This window comes from Triticum dicoccoides, chromosome 3A (assembly GCF_002162155.2).
Source record: "Triticum dicoccoides isolate Atlit2015 ecotype Zavitan chromosome 3A, WEW_v2.0, whole genome shotgun sequence".
Lineage (NCBI taxonomy): Eukaryota > Viridiplantae > Streptophyta > Magnoliopsida > Poales > Poaceae > Triticum > Triticum dicoccoides.
The window spans coordinates 479,850,806-479,865,896 of record NC_041384.1 but is presented as its reverse complement, the minus strand read 5'-3'; the positions used below and the strand labels follow the sequence as shown (position 1 = coordinate 479,865,896).

Genomic DNA, 15,091 nt, shown 5'->3' with positions numbered 1-15,091 from the left:
ATCCAGATCGGATCGGGCCGTCCCGTTGGCGGCACCGCCGTTCACCATCGCCGCCGCCGCCCAGCGCCCGCCTCCTCAACCCTCCTTCCCGGTGCCCCCACACTCGGCTGGTTCTGGATCGGGAGGGGCCCGATCCCGCGCCGCCCTGCACACCCGATCCCGTCGCCCGTCACCGCGACGACCTCGCCATCCCGCGCCAGGACGCCGCGCCCGAAGCATGCGCCTCCTCGCCGGCCTACACCTCGTCTCCGCCACGCACGTCATCGTCGTTGTCCTTCCCAACCCCCACTGCCCCGTTTCCTACGCCCCAATGTGAGCTCGCTGCCGCGCTCCTCTCTCTCGCGCCTCTGGTCACCGCGGCCTCGCCGTGACCGGCGTGCCTCCGCACGCGCCGTGGTCGCGCCCTCTCCCCCCCGTTGCTGCCTCGTCCAGCGCACACGCGCGCCAGCTCGCCTTCCGCCACGCCCCGCTCCCCGCGCCCAGCTGCCGCACCATTGCCCTCTGTACGCGCCATCCACGAGCCCTGCTGGCTCGCGCCCGTGGCGGCCTCGCCTCCGTCCCGTGCTCCACGGCTCACCGGAGCCCGCCTCCCCTGGTGGCCTCGGGCACGCGCCCGCGCGCTGCCGTCCCCTGCTGCTCGCTGCTAGGGACCCTCTGCCACCGGCTGACGCCGCTGCTCCGGCCCGCGTGCCTCGCCCCGCCGCGCTGGGCTACGGCCTCCGCCAGCGCCCCCCCTGTTGCGTCGTTCGGGTGCACAGGCGCCCGCGCCCGTTACGCGCAAAACCACCAAGATCCCCCTGAGCCACGGACACGGGGCCCCAGAACGTTTTATAAAAAAAAGAATTAAAAAAATAAATATAAAAATATATAACTAACTAATTAATTAATTAATTACAGAAATAATTAACTTAATTAATTTTGATTAAGTAAACTAAACAAATAATTAATTTAATTAAACATTAGTTATCTAATTAATCTGGTTAGTTAATTAGCTAATTAATTAGCATGACAGTGGGGCCCACCCCTAATTAATTTTGATTAAGTTTAATTAAACTGTTTAATTAAAATGTGTCACTGACCAGTGGGACCCACTGGTCAGGTTGACCAGTCAACTCTGTTGACTGCTGACGTTAGCATGACATCATGCTGATGTCATAAAACCAAATTTCGAATTAAATTAAAATAATTAATTAAATTCCAGAAATTAATAATATCTTTAGAAAATCATATCTTTTAATCCGTAACTCGGATTAAATTATTTTCAACATGAAAGTTGCTCAAAATGACGAGACCAATCCGGATACGCAGCCCGTTCGTCTGCCAGACATCCCTAACATAGCAAACACGCAACTTTCCCCCTCCGGTTCATCTGTCCGAAAACGCAAAACACCGGGGATACTTCCCTGGATGTTTCCCCCCTTCACCGGTATCACCTCATACCGCGTTAGGGCACCCCTAGCACCGTTACTTGTCTTGTCACGCATCGTTATGCATCTGTTTGCATTGTATTCATTGTTTCTTCCCCCCTCCTCTTCCGCTAGACACCGAGACCGACGCCGCTGCTACCCAGTACGACTACGGAGTTGACGACCCTTCTCTCTTGCCAGAGCAACCAGGCAAGCCCCCCCTTTGATCACCAGATATCACCTACTCTTCTCTATACTACTTGCATTAGAGTAGTGTAGCATGTTTCTGCTTTCCGTTATTCCTATCCTGATGCATAGCCTGTCCTTGCTACTACTGTTGTTACCATTACCTGCTATCCTACTGCTTAGTATAGGATGCTAGTGTTCCATCAGTGGCCCTACACTCTTGTCCATCTGCCATGCTATACTACTGGGCCGTGATCACTTCGGGAGGTGATCACGGGCATATACAATATACTTTACACAGTTACATTACCTGTGATACTGTTCGGAGATGGGGGCTGAAGGGGCAGGTGGCTCCATCCCGGTAGAGGTGGGCCTGGGTTCCCGACGGCCCCCGACTATTACTTTGAGGCAGAGCGACAGGGCAGGTTGAGACCACCTAGGAGAGAGGTGGGCCTAGCCCTGGTCGGCGTTCGCAGATACTTAACACGTTTAACGAGATCTTGGTATTTGATCTGAGTTTGGCTATTGGCCTATACGCACTAACCATCTACGCGGGGACAGTTATGGGCACTCAATGTCGTGGTATCAGCCGAAGCCTTCGTGACATCAGCGACTGAGTGGCGCGCGCCGGATTGGACCGTAAGCCTGCTCTTGTATTAAGGGGGCTAGTTCTGCTTCCGGCCGCGTACGCAACGTGCAGGTGTGCAATGGGCGATGGGCCCAGACCCCTGCGCCATAGGATTTAGACCGGCGTGCTGACCTCTCTGTTGTGCCTAGGTAGGGCTGCGATGTGTTGATCTTCCGAGGCCGGGCATGACCCAGGAAAGTGTGTCCGGCCAAATGGGATCGAGCGTGTTGGGATATGTGGTGCACCCCTGCAGGGAAGTTAATCTATTCGAATAGACGTGATCTTCGGTAACTCGTCTATGATCGAGCTCTTGTATTCGAGCCCTCGAGGCCCCTGGCTTGTAATATGATGCTTGTATGACTTATTTTATTTGTAGAGTTGTGTTGTGATATCTTCCCGTGAGTCCTTGATCTTGATTGTACACATTTGCGTGCATGATTAGTGTACGGTTGAATCGGGGGCGTCACAATCCATCACGATGGGGAAATATTTCTTGGGGTGCCTGTGCTCCTTTTCTTGGGCCAGTGCGCCATGGTCTTCGCGAAGGCCATCCGAGCTCCCTCAATGCACATGGAGCACTTCACGACATCAATCCAGAAGACAACATTCCGCAACTTCTACACCAGGTTGAAGTAACTGCTCGGTATTGGCTCTGCAGGCCACAACCGCACACATAGGTCCTTCATGGCTGGTTCCTCCATCCGATGCAGTTCAATCAGCTACTTCATCTGGTTGCTCAGGAGGGGAGGGTGTTCGGGCACCTGGAACTGCGCCTAGAAGAGCCTGTGTTCGGTATCACCCTTCCGAGCTGCATAATGCCTCCGCATCCGCCGCACTCCTTGGAAGCTCCGCAAATGCGCCCGAGGAACGCCAAACTCGTGTGAGCAATGCGAACCTGTGGCCACCAGACACTCTGCAGTAAGTACAACTTACCATCTGTGATTTGCTTTACTTGACGGAGCTCTTCTTGGGCGCCCCGCGTCTCCGTCCTCGCCTCCTGGATCTCGTGCTTCACCTTGGATAGCTTGGTGGCTTGACCCTTATTCTTCTGCTCAAGGTCCTCACATTTAGTGACGGCATCCTTGAGCTCCTGCTGCACTTCAGCCACTCTGGCCTCATGCTTCTCACTGACAGTTTTCACCATCTTAAGCTCGGCGGCCGCTAGCTCGGCCACCGCCTTCTGTTCAGCCGCCTCTTCCTTGACCTTCTTCAGTTCGGCCTTGAGGCCCTCGACCTCCGTGGTGACAAGTGCAATCATAATTAAGCACCTCCTACTTAGAGATAATCCCGAATACCTTACTAGACAAGGAAAATACAAATTACTACGTCTGGACCAGAATAACCTTGCGCTTTGTCAAACCACTTGTTGACAAGGTCGAGCTCCACATCAGAGCTTTTGAGCTTCCGATTCATTTCTGCCAACTCCGCGGCATTGGCGCCGCCAAAGACGAGGCCTGCACAAACAATGATTTTTGATCCTCTGCTAGATTTTTTCAATCCTGGCAGAGTCTTGGGGAAGGATGGCTGAATCAAGAAGGAAGGAATCCTTCCGGTCTTCCCGACAGCTCCGCTACACACGTTGGCAACGTGACCCGCTCGACTTGTACTCCAGGAGCTTCCCCTCGGCGGGACCCACTCAAGCAGCTAGATCGCGTCGATCTGCACCGTCCACGACAACCTATCGCACCACGCGGACGGCCCAGATCTTCAGATCCCGGATCAGAGAACGTCGCTAGACAAAACCGCTAATCAAATCAAATCGCATCGCCAGAGCCCCGGGGAACGACACATCGTGGGCGATCCTTTGAAGCCCCCCACATGCGACAGCCAAGCTCCGCCGCGGTCTGCGCTTCCGATCGAATCCGAGGTACGCGCGCGCTGCTCGGATCTCGCCCTCCACCCTCGTCCTCCTCCTCCGCGCTCGATCGGTTCGGCACGCTTAAGCTCGCGCGCGCGCGCGCGCTAGAGATTTGCTCATTTGAGTTGCTCGTAGTCGTAGGAACGAGCAGGCCGGTGGCACCGGGTTGCGGTTCTGCGTTTCAAATCGGCTACGCTGGGGGCAGGTTTTCAGGCCTTCGTACATTTTTCGCCCGGTTCTTTATCTTCCTCGGCCTCTGCTGTGCTCGCGCCTGCGCGTGCAGTTTGTGATGTCTCTGGACTCTGGAGTGCGGTCATCGGATCAACCGATGTACTAGAAGTCTGTAGACTAGTCAACGACAAGGTGAGGGAGGGAAGGATTTTTTACGGTGTGTTGTCTCTAGGAACAACCGATGTAAGGCCGAGATTTTGCTAGCCTTTTGAGTATGGTTTGGTGTTCTGAAACTATGCCTTTTAGCGAGCTCGGTGCGTAAAAACTGTTTCTCATATATGTGAAATTCGAGCTAGTAATGTCGAGTTAACTTTTGTTTCTGAAGTACCATTTTCCAGTAAGCGGCACTTCACAATTGGCTTCTATGTTCCCCATGTAATCGAAAGCTTAACTTTGTCAGGATATTGTTGATATTTTTGATTCAAACAGTATTATCTAGCTTATACTTCCCAGAGTACACGATTTAACTGACAGGTGTATTAGATCATGACTCCAGTGTTTTATATGCTCGACAGCTTTATTGATCAATTTTCCTAGATCACTGTGTGAAATGAAAAGATACAACCATCAATAAGCAATTTTACTTATTGATCAATTAGGCCCGGGGTACGCCTCCATTTCCAAAAACTAATTGAATTAGCATATGATAGTCTTCTAGGGATTTCTTTGGTTTGCAATGCATTTTGTTAATTTAGTCTACTCTGTTAATGTTGGTATATCAGGCTTCCTCTAAATTTCAAAAACATGGTTGTTGCAAACGGCAATGTCGACATGGAGGAAGGAACCCTTGAAATCGGGATTGGTATGCATTTTCTATTTATCTCCATATGAGTATCTTCACATCACTGATAATCTGGTAAAGATAATGCACACCTTCTAACAGTTCTCTTTGTATTGCAGAGTACAGGACAGTTTCTGGAGTTGCTGGTCCTCTTGTGATTCTTGACAAAGTGAAGGTATCCTCACTTCACACCAGTTTTCGTGATTTAATGTTTGATAAAAAAAATTTTGATCCTGAAGCTGTCATTTTAGGGTCCTAAATACCAAGAAATCGTCAACATACGATTGGGAGATGGCACAACTAGGCGTGGTCAGGTGCTTGAAGTTGATGGAGAGAAAGCTGTGGTTCAGGTATATATATTAGTGTGAGAAATATCATAGCGGCATTAAAAATGAAGATCATATTACTGTTTTTCAGAAGTTGTCAATTCATCACCTATTGATGGGATCGTTTATTCAAATTTATTTAGAATAATACTTTGATCGGAAAAACAGATACTCCCTCCGTCCCAAAATAAGTGTCTCAAGCGAGTTAGTACAAAGTTGAGACACTTATTTTGGGACGGAGGGAGTACCATATACGGCTTACCTCATATTCTATCAAACCTCCAAAGACTAAGCTCATATGCTGTCTATAGCCATAATCTTCTTGGTCGTACTGGAAACAAGTATGCAACATTCCTATCACATTATCTCAATTTAAGCATCATTTAACAGTTAGCTGTATTTGTCTTTATGTTGTCTCAACATAGCCGGTCCCAAGCCCGGGTAATGGAGGAGGGTTGTGATAGGCTTGGCGAGCCAATGTAAAAACTCAGCCACTCTTATGGAGATGAAACCCAAAAGATTTTCGTTGGGGCGTAACCCTCTCAGCGACGCACCACATCGGAACCCGGGTGTGGTGGAAAATGGGCAAGGGCCGGGCCGTCACCCCCCAGGTGGGGCGCCGTATCTTGATCCAGATACGGTGGCAAGTGAGCGAGGATCGGGTCGTCGCATCCTTAGTGGCGCGCTACATCGGCGCTCGGATGTAGTGGAAAATGAGCAAGGGTCTTCGCATTTGACTCGACGAGTGCGAAGGGTAAGGAAGCTAGCCGAGCCTAGGAGGATTCGCTTAGGTAGCTGGAACGTAGGGTCTCTGACAGGAAAGCTTCGGGAGCTAGTTGATGCAGCGGTGAGGAGAGGTGTTGATATCCTTTGCGTCCAAGAAACCAAATGGAGAGGACAGAAGGCGAAGGAGGTGGAGGATACCGGCTTCAAGCTATGGTACACGGGGATGGCTGCAAACAGAAATGGCGTAGGCATCTTGATCAACAAGAGCCTCAAGTATGGAGTGGTAGACGTCAAGAGACGTGGGGACCGGATTATCCTGGTCAAGCTGGTAGTTGAGGACTTGGTTCTCAATGTTATCAGCGCGTATGCCCCGCAAGTAGGCCACAATGAGAACACCAAGAGGGAGTTCTGGGAAGGCCTGGAAGACATGGTTAGGAGTGTACCGATTGGTGAGAAGCTCTTCATAGGAGGACACCTCAATGGCCACGTGGGTACATCTAACACAGGTTTTGAAGGGGCGCATGGGGGCTTTGGCTATGGCATCAGGAATCAAGAATGAGAAGATGTTTTAAGCTTTGCTCTAGCCTACAACATGATTGTAGCCAACACCCTCTTTAGAAAGAGAGAATCACATCTGGTGACTTTTAGTAATGGCCAACACTCTAGCCAGATTGATTTCATCCTCTCGAGAAGAGAAGATAGGCGTGCGTGCCTATACTGTAAGGTAATACCTGGAGAGAGTGTTGTACCCCAGCATAAGCTGGTGGTTGCTGACTTCCGCTTTCGGATTCGTGTCCAGCGGGATAAGCGTGCCAAAGTCGCTAGAACGAAGTGGTGGAAGCTCAAGGGGGAGGTAGCTCAGGCGTTCAAGGAGAGGGTCATTAAGGAGGGCCCTTGGGAGGAAGGAGGGGATGCAGACAATGTGTGGATGAAGATGGCGACTTGCATTCGTAAGGTGGCCTCAAAGGAGTTTGGAGTGTCCAGGGGAAGGAGAAGTGAAGATAAGGATACCTGGTGGTGGAATGATGATGTCCAGAAGGCGATTAAAGAGAAAAAAGATTGCTTCAGACGCCTATACCTGGATAGGAGTGCAGACAACATAGAGAAGTACAAGATGGCGAAGAAGGCCGCAAAGCGAGCTGTTGGTGAAGCAAGGGGTCGGGCGTATGAGGACCTCTACCAACGGTTAGGCACGAAGGAAGGCGAAAGGGACATCTATAAGATGGCCAAGATCCGAGAGAGGAAGACGAGGGTTATTGGCCAAGTCAAATGCATCAAGGACGGAGCAGGCCAACTCTTGGTGAAGGACGAGGAGATTAAGCATAGATGGCGGGAGTACTTATACAAGCTGTTAAATGGGGAGAATGAGAGTTCTACCATTGAACTGGACGACTCCTTTGATGAGACCAGCATGCGTTTTGTGCGTCGAATCCAGGAGTCTGAGGTCAAGGAGGCTTTAAAAAGGATGAAGTGAGGCAAGGCGATGGGCCCGGATTGTATCCCCATTGAGGTGTGGAAAGGTCTCAGGGACATAGCGATAGTATGGCTAACCAAGCTTTTCAACCTCATTTTTCGGGCAAACAAGATGCCAGAAGAATGGAGACGGAGTATACTAGTACCAATCTTCAAGAACAAGGAGGATGTTCAGGGTTGTACTAATTACCGTGGAATTAAGCTGATGAGCCATACAATGAAGCTATGGGAGAGAGTCATTGAGCACCGCTTAAGAAGAATGACAAGCGTGACCAAAAACCAGTTTGGTTTCATGCCTGGGAGGTCGACCATGGAAGCCATTTTCTTGGTACGACAACTTATGGAGAGATATAGGGAGCAAAAGGACTTGCATATGGTGTTCATTGACTTGGAGAAGGCCTATGATAAGATACCGCGGAATGTCATGTGGTGGGCCTTGAAGAAGCACAAAGTCCCAGCAAAGTACATTACCCTCATCAAAGACATGTACGATAATGTTGTGACAAGTGTTCGAACAAGTGATGTCGACATTGATGACTTCCCGATTAAGATAGGACTGCATCAGGGGTCGGCTTTGAGCCCTTATCTTTTTGCATTGGTGATGGATGAGGTCACAAGGGATATACAAGGAGATATCCCATGGTGTATGCTCTTTGCGGATGATGTGGTGCTAGTTGACGATAGCCGGGCGGGGGTAAATAGGAAGTTAGAGTTATGGAGACAAACCTTGGAATCGAAAGGGTTTAGGCTTAGTAGGACTAAAACCGAGTACATGATGTGTGGTTTCAGTACTACTAGGTGTGAGGAGGAGGAGGAGGTTAGCCTTGATGGCCAGGTGGTACCTCAGAAGGACACCTTTCGGTATTTGGGGTCAATGCTGCAGGAGGATAGGGGTATTGATGAAGATGTGAACCATCGGATCAAAGCCGGATGGATGAAGTGGCGCCAAGCTTCTGGCATTCTCTGTGACAAGAGAGTGCCACAAAAGCTAAAAGGCAAGTTCTACAGGATGGCGGTTCGACCCGCAATGTTGTATGGAGCTGAGTGTTGGCCGACTAAAAGGCGACATGTTCAACAGTTAGGTGTGGCGGAGATGCGTATGTTGAGATGGATGTGTGGCCACACGAGGAAGGATCGAGTCCGGAATGATGATATACTAGATAGAGTTGGGGTAGCACCAATTGAAGAGAAGCTTGTCCAACAACGTCTGAGATGGTTTGGGCATATTCAGCGCAGGCCTCCAGGAGCTCTAGTGCATAGCGGACGGCTAAAGCGTGCGGAGAATGTCAAGAGAGGGCGGGGTAGACCGAATTTGACATGGGAGGAGTCCGTTAAGAGAGACTTGAAGGATTGGAGTATCACCAAAGAGCTAGCTATGGACAGGGGTGCTGGAAGCTTGCTATCCATGTGCCAGAGCCATGAGTTGGTTGCGAGATCTTATGGGTTTCACCTCTAGCGTACCCCAACTTGTTTGGGACTAAAGGCTTTGTTGTTGTTGTTGTTGTTGTATTTGTCTTTTCATCGTCTTCAGTTCACCTCACACATTGAGATGAGTTCAAACTCGGGTTATATATTAATGTACAGTTTTTCCTTTTCAACCTACCTTTCTTTCATTGTTCATGAAACTTGAGAAAATCACTCGCAGGTTTTTGAGGGAACTTCTGGTATTGACAACAAATATACAACTGTGCAATTCACTGGTGAGGTAATATCGATTTCCCATGAAACTTGTGCTCACATATAGCAATAAAGATGCTCTTTTGCACTTCTCATAAATTGGTGTCAATGGATAATTTTCTGTTTAATTGACTACTATTGAGTGGTCTTTGTGCTATTGCTTAATTTTTTTAAAGAAAATTGTTCTGCATTTTGGCTCATTAATATCTTGTTCTTTTTGAATTTTAAAGGTTCTAAAAACTCCAGTATCACTGGATATGCTTGGCCGCATTTTCAATGGTTCTGGGAAACCTATAGATAATGGCCCACCAATTTTACCAGAGGCGTACCTGGATATTTCCGGTAAGAGTTAGCTGGGTTCAAATATGCAGAAGATTTCAGGCTACATAGGTTTTGATATTGTTTTGTCAATCTCGTACAGGAAGTTCTATCAATCCCAGCGAACGGACATACCCTGAAGAAATGATTCAGACTGGCATATCTACAATTGATGTGATGAATTCTATAGCTCGTGGTCAGAAGATACCTCTGTTCTCCGCTGCAGGTCTGCCACACAATGAAATTGCTGCTCAGATTTGTCGTCAGGCTGGGCTGGTAAAGCGTAAAGAGAAGACTGACAATATCTTGGAGGTATATATAAAGCCAAAGCAATTATTGGATGCCCACAGTATTTATCTATTAAAATTATTTGCATAACTCTCGGAAGTAGCCAGAAATAATTATAATGAAGCTGAAGCTGAAATAACTAACTAATTTTGATGGTTGTTTGCTCCATCAACCAGGCTTGTACACTGATGTGTGACTTTTCTATGGACCATCCAAACCTTCCTCGCCGTACTAAAAAGTTCTAAACACACTCGAAATGATTAGTTTTGGATGAGTTTGATGGAAAAAATATCCACCTGCACATTATGAAATAAATTTTCTTCTAAACTACATAGTATGGCATCACATGTTGGATCATTATTGTCCATTTATTATTCTGGGTGCTGTAGCGATGCTTGCGGTAGGCAACTCTATATGTTAATCCGTGTCCTCTTGGGATGGCCTGTGAATCATAATTTATAGCATGGACTTGCAATACATTGTTATTTTCTGTGGTCTTTGTTCTACCTTCGAAGAAGTAGCTACTTATATCGTGTACAATCTTGGTATGGTTTACATGGCACGGTGGTGAAGTACTCCCCACTTGTGCCAAGAGGTCTCTGCATTGTGCAGGGGCAAGGCTTGCCTCGTATAATCCTTCCACATACCCCACCTGGCATGGGAGCTTCTAGCACTGGGTCTGTCCTTGGTCTGGTTTACATGGCAAAGTTTAGTTTGCAAGTGGTAATAATAATAGTTTAATTAACAGTGGCTACTAATTCATATAATTCTCAGTTACATTTATTTATTCCGAACATCCTATCTTGTCTTTTCTCCATGCTAGATCATTAGTTTGACATCCACACATCTGCTACAATTGTTGTAGAATGCCGAGGAAGACAATTTTGCTATTGTCTTTGCAGCTATGGGAGTAAACATGGAAACAGCACAATTTTTCAAGCGTGATTTTGAGGAGAATGGTTCGATGGAGAGAGTTACCTTATTTCTTAATCTGGTACATCTGCATACCTTTTTCCCTCTCTTTTTCCTTCCTTCACCTGTTGCTCTAAGGATTTTACCCCTTGCTTTTGTTCATAGGCAAATGATCCAACCATCGAGCGTATTATTACTCCAAGAATTGCTCTCACAACAGCGGAGTACTTGGCATATGAGTGCGGGAAGCATGTTCTTGTCATCCTGACTGACATGAGTTCATATGCAGATGCACTTCGTGAAGTAAGGGCTCTTATCTCCAGGAATATTTTCCTAGGTTTCTGTTAGCAACATAACCCTTAATGTTTTTAATCTCGAGTCTTTTTACCTGTTCCAAGAAATCTCGACATAGATATTTATAATAGAAAACACATATTTGTAGAGCCAATCTTCGCATATAAGATTCCTTTTGCTAAGATATCATTCATAATTAACAATAACTTGCACTTTTTTTTATCTGAGCGATAACTTGAATATTGTATGTGAATCTAAGTTATAACTTCCTTTGGGTAAACTGCCATCTACTGTTTATTTATTATCAATAGGAGCTAAATATTTACTATTGCAGGTATACCAGTTTATACTTTTGTGTTACAATGACTTATTTAAAAATTTGTTAAGCTTCATGCACTAGGCAACGCAAAAACTCCGAACTGATGGAAAGGGCTAGGCAATCCACATATACACTTCAACGAGATTCACATACAATATTTAAGTTATTGCTCAGATAAAAAAAAGTGTAAGCTATTGATAATTATGAATGATATCTTAGCAAAATGAATTTTAATGCAAAGATGATGTCATAAATAATTAAAGTTCTGGTTGCAATGTTGGCTGAGGACAGTGGATTTTTGTGTGTAGTTCTTGTATGGTCTGGATTTAACTGATCCTTCAGTGTATTTTCCTGATTCATTCTCAGTTCCCTTACTCTATATGGACGTACATTTACCTTCTGCTTTTTTCCTTTCAGGTCTCTGCTGCTCGAGAGGAAGTGCCTGGAAGGCGTGGTTATCCTGGTTATATGTATACTGACTTGGCAACTATCTATGAGCGTGCTGGTCGTATAGAAGGAAGAAAAGGATCAATTACGCAGATACCTATTTTAACCATGCCTAATGATGGTCAGTTAATGATATATTCTTGCTTTTCCACCAAATGTTTTATGACGCGACATATTTTCTGTACTTCAATGTAACTATGTAAATGTAGAGTTGATTTAACTGAGGAAGAATAGTAGGATGTGTTCTGTAATTATCACTCCAAAACAAACTACATTCGTAAAATTTGTTCAGTATTTCTGGCAAAAGATATTGTTATCTAAGTTTCTAACTGTTGTAGATATTACCCATCCAACTCCTGATCTTACTGGTTACATCACCGAGGGGCAGATCTACATTGACAGGCAGCTACATAATCGGCAGGTATTGTAAACTGCCCAGTTGGGTACTAAACTTTATAGATGATCCCTAAATGCGCAGTAAACTTAGCATATGTTCTAAGGCTGCTATTAGGACTTCTGATCCGAACAAGAAAGGTGACTAGACTTAAGATAGTCAATTTGCGGAGGCAATGACTTTTTTTTCTTTGCTGAGACAGGATACATACGTAGCGCCTCTGTAGAACTCTTCGTTCTATGAAATAAATAATTTACCAGTCTCTTTAAATTGAGGATGCAGCTTGTTGCCTTACCTTCAGAAATAGAAAAATGATAGTTTGTCTGTAACAGTAACTTAGCAAACAGGAAACCCTCTACTGGTCTAAATGACTCAGCCCGGGAGGATCATAATTAACTCAGATCAATATTTTTGTTGCTCCTATTTGAGTAGTATCTCAAAATTTATGCCTGACCGTGTTGCTAATATCTATCTGGCAGATATATCCACCAATCAATGTCCTTCCCTCGCTTTCGCGGCTCATGAAGGTATGATTTTTTTGCTACTAAAGAAAATTGTGACAATCGACACCCAAATATAGTGATACAAGCATTATCAGTGAGGTCTATAACTGCTTACCTGTTCTGGATCTTTTGCAGAGCGCTATTGGCGAAGGCATGACTCGCCGGGATCATTCTGATGTCTCAAACCAGGTTCGCTAGAGATTCCCATAATCTGCAGCCTACACGATCTTATTCGAGAATATGGATCGGTTAATCACATGTTTTCCTTTCAGCTATATGCCAATTACGCCATAGGCAAAGACGTGCAGGCGATGAAGGCAGTGGTTGGAGAGGAAGCACTGTCATCAGAGGACTTGGTAACCTCGAACTTGCACTGACTTTTCACTTTATTTTCTGAATTGTTTTGAAGCTCCTTATCAACTGAACTATTGGAAAATGATGGCAGCTCTACCTTGAGTTCCTCGACAAGTTTGAGCGGAAGTTTGTGGCTCAGGGAGCATATGACACACGAAACATCTTCCAGTCGCTTGACCTTGCCTGGACCTTACTCCGCATCTTCCCCCGTGAGCTGCTCCACCGTATACCGGCGAAGACCCTTGATCAGTTCTACAGTCGTGATGCCTCCCACTAAGTCAGAATTTGGGCGCCATCATGGAAATTGGTTGTTGTTGTGCAATAAACCGGTGCCAGGGGCTCAGTTAATATATATTGTGCTATCCTCCCAATTTGTAGTTCAAACTTGTGCTAGCATTAGCAAAACATCAATTCTTTTGACAAAAAACATGATTTATCTAGCAATTTGGGCAACATTGATGCTCAAATTGCGTCATGTATCATCTTGCTGAGGACAATTGTTGCAAGGAAGGGGAATAATGGAGGATAAGTTCCTCGCAAAATAACAATAATCGAGAACAAGTTGAGCTGGGCATTATGGACTTTTGAATAAAGAGTGAAACGATTTGCATCTACGGTCAGCTATTAGGCATACAGCTTGTTGATGATTTCATACTAAGAGGATCTCGAACATTAGCCTTAAAAACAAAGTCGTGCCCAAAAAAACTGCTTTTAGGTCACTTCGGGCAAAAAAGAAACACATCAACAGCGGCTTTATACATATATGGTGGCCAAACAAATTTAGGCCCCACCCAAATAAATGCTACAACTGATGAAAATATACATCACCAGCAGCAGCTGCCCAGAAACCAATTCAGCTACCGTGGGAACCCCAACCACCCAAAGTGAAACTTAATGCATCCAACTCGCCTCCTCACCGCGATCGCCGTCGGCCCATTCTCACTGCCGCCACTCCGTCGGCCATCCCCAACTCCACCGGCTGAGACCCACCGTGATCCCATCAACCGCCACCGAAGCTTGGAATGTCGACGCAGATTCTGGTCATTTCCCCACCCATCTACCGGCCGAAATGGTCGGCACCGCACCACCATCAGCCGCTGAGGTCGATTAGCGGCCAGGAGACCTCCAATTGCCTAGCGCGGCCACCGCTGAGCCGCAGTTCCGTTTGGAGCCCTCGACGCTCATGCGACACGAAGCCACCAGAGTTGGCAGCACCCACGGCCCCTGGTCCCTCTTTATGCCATTCCTAGGTGGCCCGACGACTATCTCGGCCCCGGCGAGCTACGCTGACAAGAATTGGCCTCGATGTCCCTGCGACCGTCAGATCCACCTCTCGCATGCCGTTTGATCCTTGCGAGGGCATCCAAACTGAAATTGTAGAGAACTAGTTTTGGGTCTGTTGGAAAAGCAGAAAAAACTCTTGGAAGCATAAAACCTTCTCTCCCCACACCTAAAATCAATTTGAAGGCATCCATTTTTGGACTGTTGCTGGAGACGCTCTATGTACTAGTTTGGGCCTCCGAGGCACCAGAGATATTATGAAGTGATGGAAATGAAAGAAAGAGAGTGAAAACTTTGAGGGACAGCTTGAATTTTGAAAGTGTTAGCCTTAGTTCTAATGCTTGTGCCCCTCTCTCCATCTCAAAATAAGTGTCTCAACTTTGTACTAAATTTAGTACAAAATTATACAATACAAGCTCAAGCTGCAACCTCACAAGCGCAAAAGGTACCCCAAGACTTACACAAAATTTCTCCATCAACCACCTAACAACATTTGATGCGAATCGGCTCCTTGTGGAGCTCGACGACCTCCCCTCCGCCATAGTCACACTCATCGCCGCCGACACCAAATGTGGTCGCTAGGGATCAAACTCACGAGTCCGGGCCACCGAAGCACCTCCATGGCTTGGCAACCTCGAACATGGACACTCCTCTTTCCTACGGCGCAACGCTGCGACGGCGCTCCAAGC

General features: G+C 46.8%; 1 protein-coding gene across 1 annotated transcript; it reads left to right on the top strand.

The window, feature by feature from the left end:
* Nucleotides 1–3,955: 3,955 nt before the first annotated feature.
* LOC119268664 (V-type proton ATPase subunit B 2-like) lies at nucleotides 3,956–13,735 on the top strand. Its single transcript, XM_037550348.1, has 15 exons — nucleotides 3,956–4,087; nucleotides 5,032–5,111; nucleotides 5,210–5,265; nucleotides 5,342–5,440; nucleotides 9,261–9,320; nucleotides 9,523–9,634; nucleotides 9,714–9,922; nucleotides 10,764–10,892; nucleotides 10,976–11,113; nucleotides 11,841–11,991; nucleotides 12,209–12,291; nucleotides 12,744–12,791; nucleotides 12,903–12,956; nucleotides 13,040–13,123; nucleotides 13,213–13,735. The coding sequence occupies exons 2-15, from the start codon at nucleotides 5,054–5,056 to the stop codon at nucleotides 13,396–13,398; spliced, it is 1,467 nt and encodes a 488-aa protein (XP_037406245.1). The 5' UTR covers nucleotides 3,956–4,087; nucleotides 5,032–5,053; the 3' UTR covers nucleotides 13,399–13,735.
* Nucleotides 13,736–15,091: the final 1,356 nt, after the last annotated feature.

Excerpts from the sequence above, each read along its gene's own strand:
- LOC119268664 (XM_037550348.1), top strand. The coding sequence starts at position 5,054 with ATGGTTGTTGCAAACGGCAATGTCGACATGGAGGAAGGAACCCTTGAA. Across the intron at positions 11,114-11,840 it reads ATGCAGATGCACTTCGTGAA|GTCTCTGCTGCTCGAGAGGA; the intron begins GTAAGGGCTCTT and ends TTTTCCTTTCAG. Across the intron at positions 12,292-12,743 it reads GGCAGCTACATAATCGGCAG|ATATATCCACCAATCAATGT; the intron begins GTATTGTAAACT and ends TCTATCTGGCAG.